Source organism: Hyperolius riggenbachi, chromosome 4 (assembly GCF_040937935.1).
Source record: "Hyperolius riggenbachi isolate aHypRig1 chromosome 4, aHypRig1.pri, whole genome shotgun sequence".
Taxonomy (NCBI): domain Eukaryota; kingdom Metazoa; phylum Chordata; class Amphibia; order Anura; family Hyperoliidae; genus Hyperolius; species Hyperolius riggenbachi.
This window is the reverse complement of record NC_090649.1, coordinates 210,530,405-210,550,455: the sequence shown is the minus strand read 5'-3', so window position 1 is coordinate 210,550,455 and position 20,051 is coordinate 210,530,405. Positions and strand designations below refer to the sequence as shown.

Here is a 20,051-nt window from a genome sequence, read left to right as displayed (position 1 = left end):
TAACAAGAGTAGCCACATAAACCCCTGATCTGAAGTATGGTCCCCTGTATCTGAGGAAGGGAAGGTTAGAAGTTGGGGCCCTCCACAGCTCTGGTTCCCCCTGCAATCGCAGCGGCTTCTCCTCTCTAGTTACGCACCTGGTGTGCATGTTCCTTCTTAGCTGTAGTGTGTCTAGATTGTATCTTATTGTGATGTATTGGCAGCTGTAGCCCTTGTCAATGGAGCACCTGCTGTTAGTTGTATCTGTGAGTACAGAGCACCTACTAATGTTAGCTTTAAAACCTTCATTTGTCATAAGTTACATTAATTTACTTTAATTGCATATAAAATTAGTGGCTGTGCTACACCCTCATTTCCAGTATTAATCCGGCAGATGTGTGACACACAGCTGCAGTCTTATGGCAGCTCTACTTCCTGTTTAGCAGCACGCCACAACTGCCCCGGATTACACACTGGTCATGTGATTATCACAAGCCGAGAGTTCACTTCACTGAGAAGCTGTATGGCCCTTATGGACAGATAAAGGCCACATAATTCCTGCTATGTTCCTGGTGTTGGCACGGAAGACTTGTATTAAAATGTTCCGCTGTGCATTATACTTTGTGACACAGATGACAGTACTGATATCCCAGGGTCCAGGATGTATGAGGAATGTGTTAATAGCCAGGTCACTTGTCCTCACTGTCAGAAGGGCTGGACTCACGAGGCAGTAGGTGTCGGCGACTTCTCTCCCACAGTTTGCTAATATTGGTGGTCTCTGTTTCACTGCTGCTTGTGAAGCTGTCCCTGAAACTGGCCAGAGGTGGACGCACTTTTGCACCTTTCTGATTCACCGAGCCTTCTATTGCTTTACGGAGCTGAAAGGAAAAATTGTTTCATGTGAACCACATGCTCAAACCCTCTCCTCAAAAACCTATGTACCGCTAACATGGTATCTCTTTGATCCTTCCTCTTGTTCAAGCGTACCTCTTTCAGTGTCACCATCCCAATGAGCCTTCCTATGGAGGTGACATAAGCATGGTCCATTCCCAACAAGGAGAAGATGGTATGTGCCTGCAGGAAGGGGAGGAAAAGAAGAAAAGAATAGTCATGGATCTCCTATACAGCATGAACAGAATGCAGACACTCATAGCTGTTAATCCTCCTAAACTTATCAGCTTGCAGAACATCACTGAACACTGACTGCTGTCTGATTTACAGTAATGACTATCAAATAGAACTGATCCGAAGAGGAATTTTAAACTATAAAATAGTTATCCATTAAGTCATTATGTGTTTTGTATATGTGTATTTGATATTCAAACCAGTAATCAAAGTTATACCAGTAGAACCAAAGCACAGAATTCCAGGCTGTTTAAAGCCCAACTCTACCCAAAATGTTTTGGATGGTTTGGATGGAGCAAGAAAGGTTAAAAAAGTCTGGCTGGTCTTACGGTGGACTGGATCCACATTTGGGAGAATGTTTCCCACTTGCAGTTGTCCATAGTGTAAACAGAGAACAAAAAATATTTTTTTCTCCGCAATAGGGAAGGTTTTAACATCTGTCTTGTTTTTATTGCAGTTTGTGTGTCTCAGCCACTTCCTGTTTGCAGTCATAGACGACACAAAGATCAAAATGTAAGAGAAAATCTCCTTAAAATGGACACAGACAGGAAGGATCTGAGAGTGGTTATAACCTTTCAACATGCTTTTTAAGACTAAGGGATATATATATTTTGTGTGGTGCTGGGCTTTAGTGTACCCAGGAAAGGAGAAGTCAACAGGGTGAGAGCTATAAAGTAAGTACAGTTACAAATCTGAATAAAAGGTCTATCTACAGACCAGCGACACTCCATTTCATGCCTCACCACAGCTCTTTGTACTTTTAAAGATACTAAAATAAAGTGTCAATATTTGTATGAGGCCCCTTTTACACTTAATGCATCACCACATCCCAAAAATGCCTATCACATTGAAGGGGCAGTGATAGCCCTATGGGGATATGATAGGACTGTGGTACACTGGGGTGTAGTGTGTCCCGGCAGAGTAATGAACTGCATATAGTGCATTACTGGGCAATTTGTGCGTATATCCCGTGATTTGTGGCAGAGCTGCCTACAGCCATTGGAATCACCAGACTGGCTAGACAGAAGTAAAAATACTTTGGTGTGCAAGAAATTCCATATAGACTGTAATTTTGGTGTGTATTAAGTGGTTTGCCTGGAGTTCAGCTTGAAATAAAAAGATTCTTAAATTGCAAATCCACCTTTCCCTTAAATTCCATATTTGACAAAACATTCAGTTTTGTGTGGTCTCATCTTGCTTTTCTTGGTAACTCTAGTGCCAAACTATTCCCACCAGAATGTGTATAACTGCAAACCACAGTACCTATTACAATATAATCTCTCTATAGTAAACTCCAAGGGATGGGTTCAGGTAGTTTACTATATCAGAATTAGTCATGCATTGTATATTCATACAGGTGCATGACCGGGACCCGGGGACTGAGTGTACTATAGCCAGAGGTTTGCTGTATCAGTGTTTACTATAACAAGATTCTATTGTACTAGGTGCCCATGCTTTGTGTTCTCCATAGGGTAAAATATGTTTGGGGTTCTTAGTGCAAGTTACCTCTTTCCTCTTACCTTGGATTCACCCAACCAGTGTCTTTTGAAAATAACAGTAGGTGGAATTTTTGTCATCTTTCAAAGTAAAATGAATAATAAAAATTCCAATGCTATTACATTTGTAAGAAAAAAAATAGTAAACAGATCCTTTTAGGAGAAACAAGCTTAAGTAGGTATTTAACAGTAATAAAGAGACCAATGGCGTAATGAGATAACTGAACATGCATATACTCTACTGTTGGTTTGAAAGAACTTGAGTGCTACAGCCATGAGGGGTGCACTCAGTAGGCCACCACTATGACGTCTTACCCAAGGACTCCTTTTCGAATAGGTACTACCTGCAGCCAGAATTTAAACCCTGGTTTCCTACATCAAAGGTGGTGCCCTTAAGCAGTACACTATCTAGCCCTTCTCAGACCATAAAGGACAGGTATTGTTTGATGTGCCTTACTTTATGAAGAGACGTTCTTTCCACCAACTGGAATGGTGATGGGTCGATCTTGCAGTTGTTCAGATTAATGGTTTCATCCAACTGTCGTTCTTCCCATTCTAAGATCTAATGGGAAGAAGTAAGGCACTATAACTGCTTTCTGACAATCTATACGTACAAAAACTGCAATTACTTATTGTCATTTATCATCTTCTTGAGTTAGAATACTCTTATTTGTAGTTTATTTTAGAATTAACAACACTGTATGTAAATCTATTACACTCACATCAAATGAGAAAGGATTCAAAATTCAGAAAGTCAGGAAAAAGTAAGCCCCTATGGACCGAGATGGCCTGACGCACGGCTTGTTGCCGAATATGGTGGAGACATTAGTCACTGCTAAGAATACTGACGGAAATTCTATCTACATCTCTTGTGTAGAAGTGTGAGAAACATATTTGAGTCATACTTTTCATACGAGCACAGTTTACATCACTGTATGTTTCTCTCAATACTGAGCTGCATCCAGGGCCGGATTTCAGGAAAGGCCTAAAAGGCCACGGCCTGGGGCGATAAAATCAGATAAGATAAGAAGGGCGGCATGACTTGGAGAGAGAAGAGGTCATATGTCAAAGTTAATCACCTCTTCTTGTCCCGCAGAGCAGCCAGCCAGCTCCCTGCTCTGCACTAATAGCTGATTTCCAGAGTTCCCCAATTCCAGCAAGTCTCTCTCTCACAATTCCTGGTCTGTTATGACAATCAACATCTGCTGTCACCTCACCTGATGATCCATTCCTCTTATCATGATCATACAAGTTGATGTGAGAAATACCAGGGATTTACATTACAAAGCAGATAGAACTAAGTTCCGCTGAGTTTTAGTGCAGGAATTCACAGACATCAGTGAACTCTGCTAATTTCTTCACTTTCTCCTTTACAGCTGTGACACTGACCCCAGCAGCTCTAAATTACACTTTCTTATCTCTAGTCTACCTAAATTTATGGCTTTAGGGTTTTTTTTCTTCCTAACCAGCAGTGGTCTCAGTTAACTCTTTCCTGACTCATTTTCTGTTTCAGTTCCTACCATCTACGAGAGGAATAAAAATGCTGTTTGCTTTACTTTCATTGCTAAACTGTCACTGTCACCTGAGCTGTTACTACCTCTATGCTAGTGTGTATGGTTTGGCATCCTTCTCCTTTATTCAAATATAAATAAATATCATTCAGATGCTTTAAAGTGGAGCTGAACTCTTGCACAGGACAGAAGGAAAACATACAAAAATCCACCTTGTATGTTTTTAGAGAGCCTGTGTAATTCCCCCTCATCTGTGTCTAATCTGAATTTGTAATTTGATCTCTCCCGTGTCCCCTGACTGCCACAACATCTAAGCTAATTTGAAAGCACAGGATGTTAACAATATGTCTGCTTCCATGAAAGCAGGAAGTAGACATTGCCGATTTATTGCAGGATTTGTATCAGCTGTAACAAAGAAATGTTTTTTTAAAGGTTATTATGTTGTTGTGTATCTTTTGAAGCAGAGAGGAAGTTCTGAGTTCAGGTCCGCTCTAATTACAACCAAACATCCAAAGTGGGTATTGACAGGATGTTTGCTACATACATGTTCTCTATTTCTCTCCATTGAGCTGTCCTGTCACCTGTTTGTGGCTCTGACTGCAGCCAGTCGCAGAGGACAAAGAAGCAGCGCATACTCTGGCCACTTGCGACTTGGGCAAGTTTTCCGCTCCTTCCCAGATGTACACAGCAACCAACGCCAGTATAGTGTTATGCATTCTTGACAAGTACATATATCAGCATCATTTCTCAAGTATGCATGCCCAGAACACTATTGGCTGCTGTGCACATTCGGGCAGGAGCGCACATTGCAGGAATTATTGAGCAGACAGAGCATCCTCTGATTCTTGGCTGAATGGGAGGCAGAGCAGCACAATGGAAATGAGCCCATTCAAACCAATGATCGATAGTCAGAGTGTTGGACAGAATGTTTTTTGGTGGTGGTGGTGGCGGGGGGTGGGGGCGGTAGATGACAGCAGGCCTAGGGCACTGGAAAGTACAAATCCGGCCCTGGCTGCATCCACCTTCCACTGCATTCAAATCCCTTTACATTCTCCACAGCACAACATGAGGCACACATCAGAGCCTGATGCCAAATGCCCGCCTTTCAGAGCAGAGAATGGTGGCTGATTAAAGTCATAATTAAAGAGTGTGTACATGCTTGCAGCAGTAAGTAAACATACATTTCACCACCTCACACAAAATGGAAAGCCAAGATGTTTTAAATCTTCTGTGGTCCTGGTTGCAGGTCTGGTTTTAAATTGTTCAGAGACTGCCCAAATAGTGGGAATGAAAGGAGGAATAAGAAGAGACAAATGCCTATACATTTATCTTATAAGATCTGGTACATCCCGAAAGAGGCACACAAACAATCCAAAAATTAACAAAGAGAGAATAATGGCAAAGATTATTCATCTACTACAAAATATGATGGTTGAAGAAGCAAATACGGTTACAGCAAATGGCTGGGTTGCAATGGTAAACTTTATTCCCGACATCATGGCACACACAGATAAAAGCAAATAAGAGCTCTTATCTGTGTGTACCATGATGTCGGAATAAAGTTTACCATTGTAATCCAGCAATCTGGTGTAGCGGGATATCCTTCTTCAACCATCACCTATGTTCAGCATTTGATTTCCTGCCCCCATTTGGCACAGCATCGGTGAGTTGTAGCGGCCCAATCTCCTCTTTTTTTATACAAAATATGATCATGCAGACCAGTCACACACCTGGATAATAGAACTGAGCAAATATCAGTGATTACTTCCAGCATGTCAAAACAATCAGTACTTGCAGATACAGAGGTTATTAACGTTGAGAAAGATTTGCAGACCAACTCATTTTATCTTTGGCTTTAGTTGTACTTTAATTGGCAGTAGATGAGCTGGCACATTTTATAAGTTTGATCTTGTGGTGAATTGGCCAATTTTTTCACTTGCCAAACTTTTTCATGAAAATCACAATTATATATTTCTTCAAATTCATTGGCAGATTTCTTGTCAAAAGTGCACTGAAGAATACTGCCAACTTTAGCGGTTAATAGCACAGCCCTCGCACATGGTAGAATTACCAAATTTGCTAGGTATGTTAACAGTGGAGAACATTGGAAACAAGGGGGGAAAATCTTTCAAAAACACATCATAGTTTTTGAGAAGGGACCAATGAGGAGCCCCAGCAGCACTTTTAAATATGCTCTGCTGGGCTTGCTACTTTAGTATATGCCCAACCCTGTGACTGTACCGGCACCCACGTGCTAAGCCCCCCACCACCTATGCTGATACACATAGCACTCACATCCACCGGCACACACAGTTCCCTGCCTGGAAACCGCTGGTGACCCCTACACATGCTGCAGTGCCACACTGAGCATCTGTGGAAGTACCGCTGGAGCTCTCCATTAATCCCACAGGCACCCCTGGCAGGAAATGAGCCGTGTTTCTGAGAAAATATGTACATTTTCACTACCGTTGGGTGGATATATTTGTCTATCATTTTGGTGCATTTAAAAAACATTTTTCATATTGTAACCTAAAAATCAATTTTCTCAAAAACTATGAGGTGTTTGCGAAAGACCCCCCCCCCCCCCTTTTTGCCACTGTTCTCCATAACACACCCACATTTGGAGATTGTAGTTTTGCTATTAACCGCTAAAGCTTGATGTTTCCATCAAAATTTGTGAAACGTTCAGGAGTTCGACAAACTTTTGGCGATAATGTCAGAGGCATTTTCCCTCATCCCTACTCATCAATGCAGCTGCCCCTCACACTAAAGAGGCAACAGGACTGGGAGAGAGCGGTTAGGTACAAGCCTAATTCCTACATGAATTTAGGGACATGTATTTCTGTAACTTGCAATCGTTTTCACAGTTATCACTACTAGTAGCATCTGATTATGCATGTTTATTATTTTATGCTATGATCGGTTTGTATTACCCAGGTTTGTGAAAAATGCACAGTATTTCATATAAGTAAATGTATTCTGAATGACAAATGCATCCTCTAGCTACATGACAGCACAACCTTTTCCAGCGCTGGTATTGTAAACAAAACAGATGAATGGCAAGAAATGAGACAGTGAGCGCTTTGTGCATCCCGAAACACCATTCCTGGCAGTTCACACCTTGTCTTCCACAAGCCTTTCTCTGAGGGTACATTTGCACAATGTGCATTGCTGCATGTGAATGCGCTGCCCATACTGGGTTCCCTCACATCCCTGCGTTGTAATGACTTGTTATCCAAATGTACTTTGTACAATGTGTTTCTGGATAGCATGTGCATTAGCAAGCACGTTACCATAGCAATCTCCATGCTATGAACAGTAATGTGCACATTATAACTTTCAGTGTGTGTGCTGCATAATGCACACATGACAGCGGGTGTTACACAACATACACAGTCAAAGCCTTCTTTACATTTCCCGGTCTAACAGGGGTGTACACTGACTGGTTGTTATGTTTAGTAGTACAAATGCACCTATATTTTACCATTTTTAAATCAAAGCATTACATGTAATTACTTTCATCCAATATCTGCTTCTTGCTTTACGTGGTGTAGTAAAGATATTATCCAAAATGTAGAAGAACAAATATCCGGCACTATTTCGAGGCTTAATCTTCAATGCATTTAATAACATTCCTTATGACAAGTTCGTCCATTACAGCGCATTTCAACACATAGTTAGTACACATACCCTATAGTTGTTCTCGCCATGGGGCAATGTGGGAGCAGCGGTCTGCCTGACGACCATTTCGCTTGATATAAGCTTCTTCAGAGGCTCCAAAGCACATCTAAGGTGCATACCCTAATATTTATACTCCGGAGGTGCCTACTCCAACTACCCAGGCTGTGCAGTGCCGGTCACTTTTCTTCTCTGAGGATAAAGATATTCACTGTACATGATGACCAGACCACCCTGTTCCCTTCCCTGCCAGCTAAGTTACTGTTCAATATAATTCACTTCCGTGCTCCAACCGGTTGACATTACTGCTTCAAAGTAGAAAACACATTGACCTCCACCGACACCCAAATAGAATCAGACTCACCCTTTGGGTGGGGACCTTTGTGAGATACTGTATGTCCAAACAAGCCTTTTGGGATCTTAATGGGCATCCCACAACCCTCTGGCAATATCCTCAATCTTGATTTCTCCAAAACCTATAACTTCATAAGAGAAAAACCCTCTATTTTGAAGTAGTAATGTGGACTGGTTGGAGCGCAGATGTGAATTATATTGAATTTTGATTCGTGGGAATAACAACTTGCGCACCTCAGCGAACCGAACTGAATAGAACTTTTGGACTTGGACTTTTGGACTAATTTATTTACTGCACACAGATGTTGATGATTTGTGGGTGTTTTATTATAGCACTGCCACTGAACATGATGGCAATCACCTGAATGTTTTTGCATAATTTTTAAAAGTGGTGTTTTTTATATGCATAGTATTTGAATGCAGATTCAGTAGTGTCTTGCAGGATTTGCACACAATGAGAATAGATTTTAATGAAATTTTATATGCAGATTTGGGATTTTCCTAGTAGGATTAACCTAACATTTGAATAATTTGTATGCAATTTGAAGGATTTGCACAATTTTGAATTCAGTGCCTTTTGTAATAATATATATTCTCAGCTAAGTTACTGGACCACTGGAGATTACTGTTACACCAGCAGGTCAATTATATAATATTTCAATATCATAGTTTCCTTAAAAATGTTTTCTTTTTCCATCTATAAATAATAAAAAATATACACTTTTTAAGTGCTTACATTACTAAATTGCCTAGATGATGCTAAAAACTGACCTGCATTTCTGTCCACTGCAAACAACCAGTAAAGAGCACAGAAGTTTCTGCGGGTGACTGTATGAGTGAAGTAAGCTCTTCACTGTATTGTACCTTTAATAATACACTTATTGTACAAAGTACAGAGGAACGGCAGCACATCTAAACCAAGCTGCACCTGACTGACACTAGCTGCATAAAGCTGCAAGGCCTCTAAAGACACAACTGTGCTTGTTACATCTGAGACAGGTGCTAAACACTTAATGGAGGATGTTGGCTCCCAAACCAGTCAGGTGCAGCTTAGTTTAGATGCACTGCCATCCCTCCTGTACTGTGTAAAAAACTGTAAGTTTCCATCTTTCTATTGTGTAAAAACCGTGGAAGGGGGTGTGTGGTCCACGCTGTACCCCTTCCTTCATTTTAATGTCTAGCTGCTAAGGTCCCTACCGACAGCATGACCTCATTGCGGTGGACGGGTCCAGTACAAAATCCTTTGCATGCAAATTATTTTGGAAGCAAACATCCTCCATTAGGAGTTTAGCACCTGTGTCAGCTGTAATGAGTGCAGTTGTGTCTTTAAGAGGCCAGCAGCTCTATGCAGAAAGAGCGGTGAAGTGCAGCTGGGTTTAAGTGTGCTGCCATTCCTCTCTACTATGTACAAAACTGTAATGCATTCATTGTGTTCTCTATTTCCAGTGATCAAACCACGCTCTGTGAATAAAGCTATGCACACATATCTGGATCACTGTTGCTCACAATATTACTTATAGTTTCTGGTGACAGTTTAAAAATGATTGCTGTACAGAAACACTTCTCAGCTGGAATCCAAGCAGCCCTTTCTATGGAAAAATTGGAGAGTTTGCAGGAGCCAGTAGAGCAATAGCATCAGCCAAGGATGTCCCAGCTTGGCTAATGGATTTTCATTGCAAAAGTATTATAAATGCTGGTTTCAGGAAAAGAAAATTTGAGGTGTGTATGTAGCTTTTGCCCTTTTTGTCCCAGTAACATTTGTCTTCAGAATCAGAATGTCCATTGTTTAGTGCTGAACATAGTACTGTATATTAAACTAACATTCATGTGAAATTCATTACCATTCATTAGCATTATCCAAGGTAAAGTCTTCACCATATATAAATAGCCTTTGTTTTACTATAAACTGTCTTAATAACGTTAAAATGGGTTCAGTTACAAGTGCAGGAATTGTACTCTTACAAAATTTCTTTTATCCAAGTCTGACGATACCATCTCTACATGTCACCAAGAAAGATCATAAACTGTCAGTGTGTGCCCATTATGTGAAGTGGCATTTGAACACAAAGACACTTAAATGCAAATCCAACACATAATCAGCTTCTGACATCAAAATTTATTTGCTAGGCTAATTACAGCAAAAATTAACTCGGCAATACAATACAACACAATGCAATAAATTGTATTCATTTGGTTGAATGCCAACAATGTACTGTTCAAACTAAAGCCTTGTCTCTTTCCTCTGATGGCTTCTACTAATTGTTATTAATACAAACAAAAAGAAGAAAATAAAAAAAATACCAAATGTTGACTTGCTCTTACCTGAGATTGTGTCATAGTGTCTATCTCATCCATGTCTTCGCCCTAAGAAGCAGAACACATTAACAGATCTGTTTAAAGCGGTATTGTCACCATATAAATCAAATTTCAACAGCAACCGGTCTGAGTGTATTAAGTGATAAAGATGCTAATCCTACATTTAAAACGTGCAAAACTTTTTCTGCTGTTATGGTTTGGAGTTATCACATACTTTAGGAGCACTGGTCCTAGTGCCAAACAGTTGAATGCTGGGAGTTCTTTTTATCTATAATATATTCCTCCTCTTCCATTTATTTCCCTGCCTAGCTGCTTATCAGAAACACCCTTTGATCACTTGTGTTTACAAGCAAGGCGGAGGTGACTCAGTGATTGGATGTGTAAATTAAAAAAAAGACAGTGCAGTTCCTAGTGTACACCTCAGTGGGAGTGTCTGAATACTCTGAGAGGAGGGCAGCTAATGAATACACAACGAGCAAGAGAAGGTAGGGGGGAAAACAAGAGTCAGAGAGGATATGATGTCAGCATTAGCTTGGCAAGATGGCCACTGCCTAGAATAGGATTTTCTGCTTTTCCTTTATAAAATTCACAGGAATCATTACGTGGATAGCACAATACATCTGTTGTGTAAGTAGAAGTAGTATTTATCTACTTATATATGTGTTTTTTATTTCTTGGTTAGCATGGGTGTCGCTTGTTCTTTAAAGTGAATCTCTGTGTTTTACTGCCATTATACATATAGGTGTGCAGCAATTATACGAATATATGAGGAGGATGTTTACAGTAAACCGGCAAATTTACATGCCAACATTTTTATTTCTTTTTAGGTTCTATCCCCTCTTCTTGAGCACTGCTACAGAGAAAATGCCAGGTCCATCCCTACATCTATGTCCCCTCACACTTTCCTCCCTCCATATAACTGCCCCCTTATCTTCCTATTGCTGCCAAGGGCCAGAATTGCATAATTGCATGTGTACACAAGCAAAAAGAAGGGGACACAGAGTGGCCCTCTAACTCGTAACTGGGGAGGCGACCAATTTGTACTGTCTTATCAACAAGAACTGTGGATTTTAAGTTTTGAAATTGTACCACATTTGGACTGCATTCATATCATGGTATTCATGCAGGTTAGTTCTAGGTCAGTTCCCCTAGTCCAATAGGGCTCACAACCTGCACCGCAGGGGTTGTGTACTACCTACAGATACAATTTGGAACAAGAGGGGGTAGCCAAGAGGGCAGAATAATCGCTCAACTAGAGCAAGAAGTGGGTGGTCTGAAGCCTACTTCCCACCCAAAACACAAAAGTGGTTGCCTATCCGTCAGCCATAAAATTATGGGTTTATCCATCTACTTACTAATATACATATTTCTAAAATACTACACCAGATCTGGTTCGCATATTGTCTCCTTTTCTGTTTCCCATTCCAACACCAAGAATGGAAGCTGAGGATTTCAATTCAATGGACAATGGATCCAACTGCTTTTCCCTTCACGCTAAAGTTGGTAGGGTGTCCTCACAGTAAGTAGAGGAGTACTGAAAAGCAGTGGTGCTCAGCAGAGCTCGAATATTCGAGTAGCTCGAATATTCGAGCTCTTTTTCAGCTATTCGAGCTCGGTATTCGAGCTCCGAATAGCTGGAGCTATTCGAATGGGCTATCCGAGTACACTCGAATAGCCCATTCACTATTCGAGCTATTCGAGCAACCCGGCGCTATTCGAGCTCGGTACCGAGCTCGAATAGCGTCATAGCCCAGATTGATGTCCTTAGAGCCAATCAGAGGGCTCCCAGGCCCTCTGACGGCAGCCAATCACAGAGGGGGACCCTGGCCAGCCCCTACCCTATAAATAGCGGCCGCCATGTTCCGTTTCTCCGTGCTTGCCTGAGACTTGTACAGAGAGAGAGTTGCTCCTTTGTGCTTTGGCTTAGCAAGAGCTCTATTGTGGTCATTTACCTAGCGTTTTTGCTCACATACACCTCCTATACACACCTATATTGTTGTTAGTTATTTAGACATTGTATTTTAGTTAGTAGCTTGTGTGTTACATTAGAGACAGGCAGCTGCTGCAAGCTTACAGGTTTAGGCCTCAGGGGGGCCTTGGTTCTGTGGGCAGCTGTCCTCTGTTTATTTCTCTCATCTATACCAGTATTTCTGCTGTCCTTTACTAATAGTATTGTAGTTATACTGTACTAGGAGTAGGACACTCACTGACTGTCACTGTTTATAGGCTACTAGCTAGCTCCTGCGTGTGTGCACTCACTCACTGTCTGTGTGTACACACACTCTATTTCCTTCTGATTACTGATAGATTATTGTTAGTTAGTTGAACTTACTTACTACTTACTCTTACTGTACCCGTAGGGACACTCACTGTCACTGTTCATATAGGCTACTAGCTCCTGCGTGTGCGCACTGCACTCACTGTCTGAGTGTACACACACAACACACACTCTATTTCCTTCTGATCGCTGATTGATTATCGTAATTAGTTAGTTGTACTTACTGTTACTACTTACTCTTACTGTACTAGGAGTCTAGGACACTCAGTCACTGTGTTCATAGGCTACTAGCTCCTGCGTGCGTGCACTCACTGTCTGAGTGTACACACACCCACACTCCATTTCCTTCTGATCGCTGATTGATTATCGTAATTAGTTAGTTGTACTTACTGTTACTACTTACTCTTACTGTACTAGGAGTCTAGGACACTCAGTCACTGTCCATAGGCTACTAGCTCCTGCGTGCGTGCACTCACTGTCTGAGTGTACACACACCACCCACACTCCATTTCCTTCTGATCGCTGATTGATTATTGTAATTAGTTAGTTCTACTTACTGTTACTACTTACTCTTACTGTACTAGGAGTCTAGGACACTCAGTCACTGTGTTCATAGGCTACTAGCTCCTGCGTGCGTGCACTCACTGTCTGAGTGTACACACACCCACACTCCATTTCCTTCTGATCGCTGATTGATTATCGTAATTAGTTAGTTGTACTTACTGTTACTACTTACTCTTACTGTACTAGGAGTCTAGGACACTCAGTCACTGTCCATAGGCTACTAGCTCCTGCGTGCGTGCACTCACTGTCTGAGTGTACACACACCACCCACACTCCATTTCCTTCTGATCGCTGATTGATTATTGTAATTAGTTAGTTCTACTTACTGTTACTACTTACTCTTACTGTACTAGGAGTCTAGGACACTCAGTCACTGTGTTCATAGGCTACTAGCTCCTGCGTGCGTGCACTCACTGTCTGAGTGTACACACACCCACACTCCATTTCCTTCTGATCGCTGATTGATTATCGTAATTAGTTAGTTGTACTTACTGTTACTACTTACTCTTACTGTACTAGGAGTCTAGGACACTCAGTCACTGTCCATAGGCTACTAGCTCCTGCGTGCGTGCACTCACTGTCTGAGTGTACACACACCACCCACACTCCATTTCCTTCTGATCGCTGATTGATTATTGTAATTAGTTAGTTCTACTTACTGTTACTACTTACTCTTACTGTACTAGGAGTCTAGGACACTCAGTCACTGTGTTCATAGGCTACTAGCTCCTGCGTGCGTGCACTCACTGTCTGAGTGTACACACACCCACACTCCATTTCCTTCTGATCGCTGATTGATTATCGTAATTAGTTAGTTGTACTTACTGTTACTACTTACTCTTACTGTACTAGGAGTCTAGGACACTCAGTCACTGTCCATAGGCTACTAGCTCCTGCGTGCGTGCACTCACTGTCTGAGTGTACACACACCACCCACACTCCATTTCCTTCTGATCGCTGATTGATTATCGTAATTAGTTAGTTGTACTTACTGTTACTACTTACTCTTACTGTACTAGGAGTCTAGGACACTCAGTCACTGTCCATAGGCTACTAGCTCCTGCGTGCGTGCACTCACTGTCTGAGTGTACACACACCACCCACACTCCATTTCCTTCTGATCGCTGATTGATTATTGTAATTAGTTAGTTCTACTTACTGTTACTACTTACTCTTACTGTACTAGGAGTCTAGGACACTCAGTCACTGTGTTCATAGGCTACTAGCTCCTGCGTGCGTGCACTCACTGTCTGAGTGTACACACACCACCCACACTCCATTTCCTTCTGATCGCTGATTGATTATTGTAATTAGTTAGTTCTACTTACTGTTACTACTTACTCTTACTGTACTAGGAGTCTAGGACACTCAGTCACTGTGTTCATAGGCTACTAGCTCCTGCGTGCGTGCACTCACTGTCTGAGTGTACACACACCCACACTCCATTTCCTTCTGATCGCTGATTGATTATTGTAATTAGTTAGTTCTACTTACTGTTACTACTTACTCTTACTGTACTAGGAGTCTAGGACACTCAGTCACTGTGTTCATAGGCTACTAGCTCCTGCGTGCGTGCACTCACTGTCTGAGTGTACACACACCCACACTCCATTTCCTTCTGATCGCTGATTGATTATTGTAATTAGTTAGTTCTACTTACTGTTACTACTTACTCTTACTGTACTAGGAGTCTAGGACACTCAGTCACTGTGTTCATAGGCTACTAGCTCCTGCGTGCGTGCACTCACTGTCTGAGTGTACACACACCACCCACACTCCATTTCCTTCTGATCGCTGATTGATTATTGTAATTAGTTAGTTCTACTTACTGTTACTACTTACTCTTACTGTACTAGGAGTCTAGGACACTCAGTCACTGTGTTCATAGGCTACTAGCTCCTGCGTGCGTGCACTCACTGTCTGAGTGTACACACACCCACACTCCATTTCCTTCTGATCGCTGATTGATTATTGTAATTAGTTAGTTCTACTTACTGTTACTACTTACTCTTACTGTACTAGGAGTCTAGGACACTCAGTCACTGTGTTCATAGGCTACTAGCTCCTGCGTGCGTGCACTCACTGTCTGAGTGTACACACACCACCCACACTCCATTTCCTTCTGATCGCTGATTGATTATTGTAATTAGTTAGTTCTACTTACTGTTACTACTTACTCTTACTGTACTAGGAGTCTAGGACACTCAGTCACTGTGTTCATAGGCTACTAGCTCCTGCGTGCGTGCACTCACTGTCTGAGTGTACACACACTAAATTTACTTGTGATTACTACTGATTATTGTAACTGCTAGTTGTACTTCCTGACTGTTACTACTTACTTACTGTACTAGGGGACACTCACTCAGTCACCTCACCAACCAACCCACTCCATTAAAGTACCCCACTTTTCACCCGCCCTTTTAAAAAACTTTTGTCTATACGCCCAAAACATTGAAGATGTCTGGAAGTGGCAGCCAGCGCGGTTTGGGCAAGGGGAAGGGCAGCAAGGGAATCAGGAGGAGAGGGAGCAGCATTGTGGCAAGCCGCGGCCGCGGGCGCGCCACCATGCACAGTTCCGCAGCAGCAGCAGCAGCGTCAGTGGCTAACATTCCTCCCATAGCCACTGGCCGTGGACGCCTTGGGCGCCGCCCAGCAGGAGCATCTGCAACTCACGCTGCAGAGACACAGCAGCAGCAGCGTGTAGCACCTGCTCCCATTTTCCTCCAGCCGGGTCGGAAACGTCCCATTGAGGAAAAGGATGCAGACACTGTGGTGCAACTCATGACGGAGGATGAGCAGCCCGCCATCAGCTCTGCATCCGAGGCCTCCACCCTCACCACCACCACCACCACCACCACCACCCCTGTTCGCAGCAGCCGCCCAGCAGGGCCTGGGGAGGAGGCCAGTTCACCATCAGTCGCCGACCTGTCACTCAGCAGTCTTTTTACCCCAGGCACCATCAGGGTATTGTCTGCTGTTGTTGGCGATTTTGAGGAGGAGATGCTGATGGGCACTTTGGGGGAGGAGGGATTGGACAGCAAGACTGTGGCGACAGTCAAGCGTCCCATCCATGCATCAGGAGAGGAGTTTGGGGGGTCATCATCCCAGCAGGACATGTTTCAGGAGGGGCATGATGATGATGACCCGGTGACAGACAGAGACTGGGTGCCACCACCTCCAGGGGATGTCGTCCTCAGCAGCTCTGAGGAGGAGGAGGAGGATGCGCTTGTGGGCCTTGCAAGGAGGCGCATCATTGCAAGCATTGGCAGCGTCCCACAGCCTGCTGGTGTCTCAGGCTCAGCAGCAGCAGCAGCAGCATCAGCCAGTACCACCACCAGCCGCACCCAAGCCCCCCCCCCAACCACCACAGGGAGACAGGCAGCAGCGCTTCCATGCCGTAGGGGGAAGTTTCTGTCACCAATCTGGCGGTTTTTCACCATGCCCACTGTGTACAGCAAGTACGCCACTTGCAACCACTGTCAGCGGAAGTTGAGCAGAGGTGCAGACCCCTTAAAGTTCAGCACCAGCTCGCTCATCAACCACCTTGCGGCTAAACATTTCCACCAGCATGAGGAGTTCCAGAGGCTGAAGGCATCTGCTGCTGGCAGTGGCACCACACCCATCACTGCACAGCCTTCAGCAGCAGCAGCAGCAACAGCAGCCACCCGCCCTCCTGCTCCTCCAGCAGCACCAGCAGGAGTGCGGAAACGCACTGCTCCTCCCCCCTCTGCAACTCCTGCCGCCGACACTGAGGCCTGTTCTGGCAGCCAGTCCTCAGTGGCCTCCTCTGCTGTGTCTGCTGATTCCCGTGTCAGCAAAAGGCCACGCCAGAGCCTTTTGAGCGAGTCCTTCCAGGGGGTGGTTAGGGCTCTGCCTCCCAGCAGCCGTCGCGTGCGGCAGCTGAACGGCTTGCTGGCACGGGCCATGTGCTCCCAACTCCTGCCGTACACGCTCGTGCAGGAGGGGAGCGACATTCGTGCGCTGCTTGCTTGCGCAGCCCCAGACTGGCAGCTCCCCAGCAGACACTTCTTTGCCCGCAAGGCCATTCCTGCACTGCACCGCTTTGTGATGGCCAATGTGGAGCGAGGGCTGGAGCACGCGGTTGGTGAAAGGGTCCACGTCACCATGGACTCCTGGAGCAGCCGCTTCGGGACAGGCCGCTACCTGTCCTTCACTGTCCACTGGGTCAGCTTGGTGGAAGGGGGTGAGGATGGGAGAGCAGCAGCGGGCACAGCAGCAGCAGCAACACAGTGGGTGGTGCCACCCCGCAGGGTCAGGGGAACTGCAGCAGGTTCCTCCGATCCTCTGCCATCCTCCGGCACACCTGGCCAAACCCCCCGCCTCAGCAGCAGCGTGAAGGCCCGCCACTGCCAAGCGCTGCTGCACTTGGTCAGCCTTGGGAAGACCAAGCTGACGGCAACCCATGTGTTGGCCAAACTCCAGGAGCAGGAGAGGATTTGGCTGACCCCCAGAGGCCTCAGAGTCGGAGAGGTGGTGGCCGACAATGGGGCCAATCTGGTTGCCGCAATAGACAGGGGAAACCTGACCCACATCCCCTGTCTTGCCCACGTGCTGAACCTGGTGGTGCAGAAGTTCCTGCGCACCTACCAGGGGATGGGCGAACTGCTGGAAACGGCAAGGAATGTTGTGCGTCACTTACGGCGCTCGGCTGCAGCCTGTGCGAGCCTGGAAGACGTGCAAAAGGAGCTGGATCTGCCACGCCATCGGCTGATCCTTGACGTTCCGACTCGCTGGAACTCCACCCTGGCGATGTTGGAGCGTCTGGTTGAACAGAGGCACGCTGTCAAACAGTACCTTGCCCTGGCCACTGTTTCCGCAGCTCAGAGAAGGGACAAGACCAGCAACATCCCGTCCATCGTCCCCGATGATGACTGGAGGCACATGCAGCAGGTGTGCTTAGTGCTGGCTCCCTTCCTGCAGGCCACAAACATGGTGAGCAGGGACCATGCTATGGTCTGCGAGTGGGTGCCCCTGGTTTCTCTGCTGAACAGGGCCCTCGATGCTTTGCTGGAACAGGGAGCGGCAGCCTTGGACCAGCAGGAGCGGCAACCAGCTGCGCAGTCCACCTCTGAGGGGGAGGAGGAGGAGGACTTGGTGGAGGTCCCTGACCTGGCTGCTGATGAGGGGGATCAGCACAGCGCAGCTGAGTTGGTGCGGGGGTGGAGAGAGGATGAGGCGGCAGAGGAGGAGGATGAGGACAGCACTGACGTCGATGTGCCAGCAGACGTGGCCCGCCTCTTCCCAATGGCAGCGCACATGCTGACGTGCCTGCGCAGGGACCCCAGGGTGATCCAGATGAAGCAGAGGGAGGACATCTGGATCAGCATGATGTTGGACCCACGCCTCAAGGGGAAGTTGAGCCAGTTCCTGCCGCCTGCAGGAGGAGACCCAGCGCAACAAATAAGGAGCTTGCAGCAGGCCCTTGTTGAGCGCTTGGAGGAAGCCTTCCCCCAGCCTTCCACCCCCACTGTCCAGCAGCCAGCACAGAGGCAGCAGCAGGTGCCTGCATCCAGCAGCAGCAAGCGCCCCACAGACCTGCTGTCTCTCAGCCACGAGCTCTACAGGACTGTAGAGGCTCCGGCAGCAGTGACTAGAGAGGAGATGCATGCAGCAGCATCCTCCTCCGGTCACAGCCAGCGCCTGACCCGCATGGTGGCTGACTACATGGGGTCGTACAGCGGGCTTGACAGCGATGCCCCTGTTGATCCCATGGAGTATTGGGTCAAGCGCATGGAGATCTGGAGCGAGCTGGCGCAGTACGCCCTGGAAGTGCTGTCCTGCCCCCCTTCCAGCGTGCTGTCCGAGCGCTGCTTCAGTGCAGCTGGTGGCGTGGTCACCGAGAAACGCTCACGTCTGTCTCACAAGTCTGTGGACAGACTGACGTTTCTCAAGATGAACCAGGCGTGGGTGGAAGGCGAGTTCCTGGCCCCTGTTGTCGGTGAGAGGGGGACATGAACTGGCTGCCGGAACCATCGTTAATGTGCCTTACCACCCTTTACCACCTCCTGGCTCCTGCTCACTAAGCCAGCCTGGTTCACTTTGACTATTACGTCGCCTGCAGCCACACATTTTACACCTACAGTGGGCTGCTGTGTACTGCCCTTCTGCTGTCTGTCTGTGTTTCCCACTGCCAGGGTACACAGAATTACCTTCTTCTGCTGCCACTCTGCCACCAGCTATTACGTCAAACAATAGCTATATTGGTTGCAAAACCAAAACCAAACAAACCATTAAAAAAAAAAAAGGTTTAATTTTTCTGAGGTGCCCGGGTTGAAAACTGTGTTGTTCCAGTTGTGTATTGGACACAATGTGGGCTGCACGACCGCTGTCTGGGACCTCCTGTTGTGTTTATTTACAGCCCTGGTATCACCGCTAGGTACCAGGGCTATTATGTCACGCTGCCTACCTGCTGCCACACTCACACTGCTCCTCCATACCTCCTCCTGCTGCTGCTGCTGCTGTCTGTCTGTGTTTCCCACTGCCAGGGTACACAGATGATTTACCTTCTGCTGCCACTCTGCCACCAGCTATTACGTCAAACAATAGCTGCTCGCCTACTCCTCCATTCCTCCTCCTGCTGCTGCTGTCTGTCTGTGTTTCCCACTGCCAGGGTACACAGATGATTTACCTTCTGCTGCCACTCTGCCACCAGCTATTACGTCAAACAATAGCTGCTCGCCTACTCCTCCATTCCTCCTCCTGCTGCTGCTGTCTGTCTGTGTTTCCCAC

General features: G+C 45.5%; 1 protein-coding gene across 3 annotated transcripts in view; it reads right to left on the bottom strand.

The window, feature by feature from the left end:
- Positions 1-298: 298 nt before the first annotated feature.
- CLCN2 (chloride voltage-gated channel 2) overlaps positions 299-20,051 on the bottom strand; it is a 270,689-nt gene continuing 250,936 nt past the window's right edge. For 2 of the 3 annotated variants that reach the window (XM_068279352.1, XM_068279353.1), the window contains 4 exons: positions 10,466-10,507; positions 3,058-3,162; positions 967-1,053; positions 299-857 (listed from right to left, as the gene is read on the bottom strand). In XM_068279352.1, the coding sequence (XP_068135453.1) occupies positions 669-857; positions 967-1,053; positions 3,058-3,162; positions 10,466-10,507 (423 nt within the window). In that variant the 3' untranslated portion in view covers positions 299-668. Of the gene's footprint in view, positions 858-966; positions 1,054-3,057; positions 3,163-7,938; positions 7,982-10,465; positions 10,508-20,051 lie in introns of those variants that run through there. The other variant, XM_068279354.1, reaches the window with a different exon arrangement.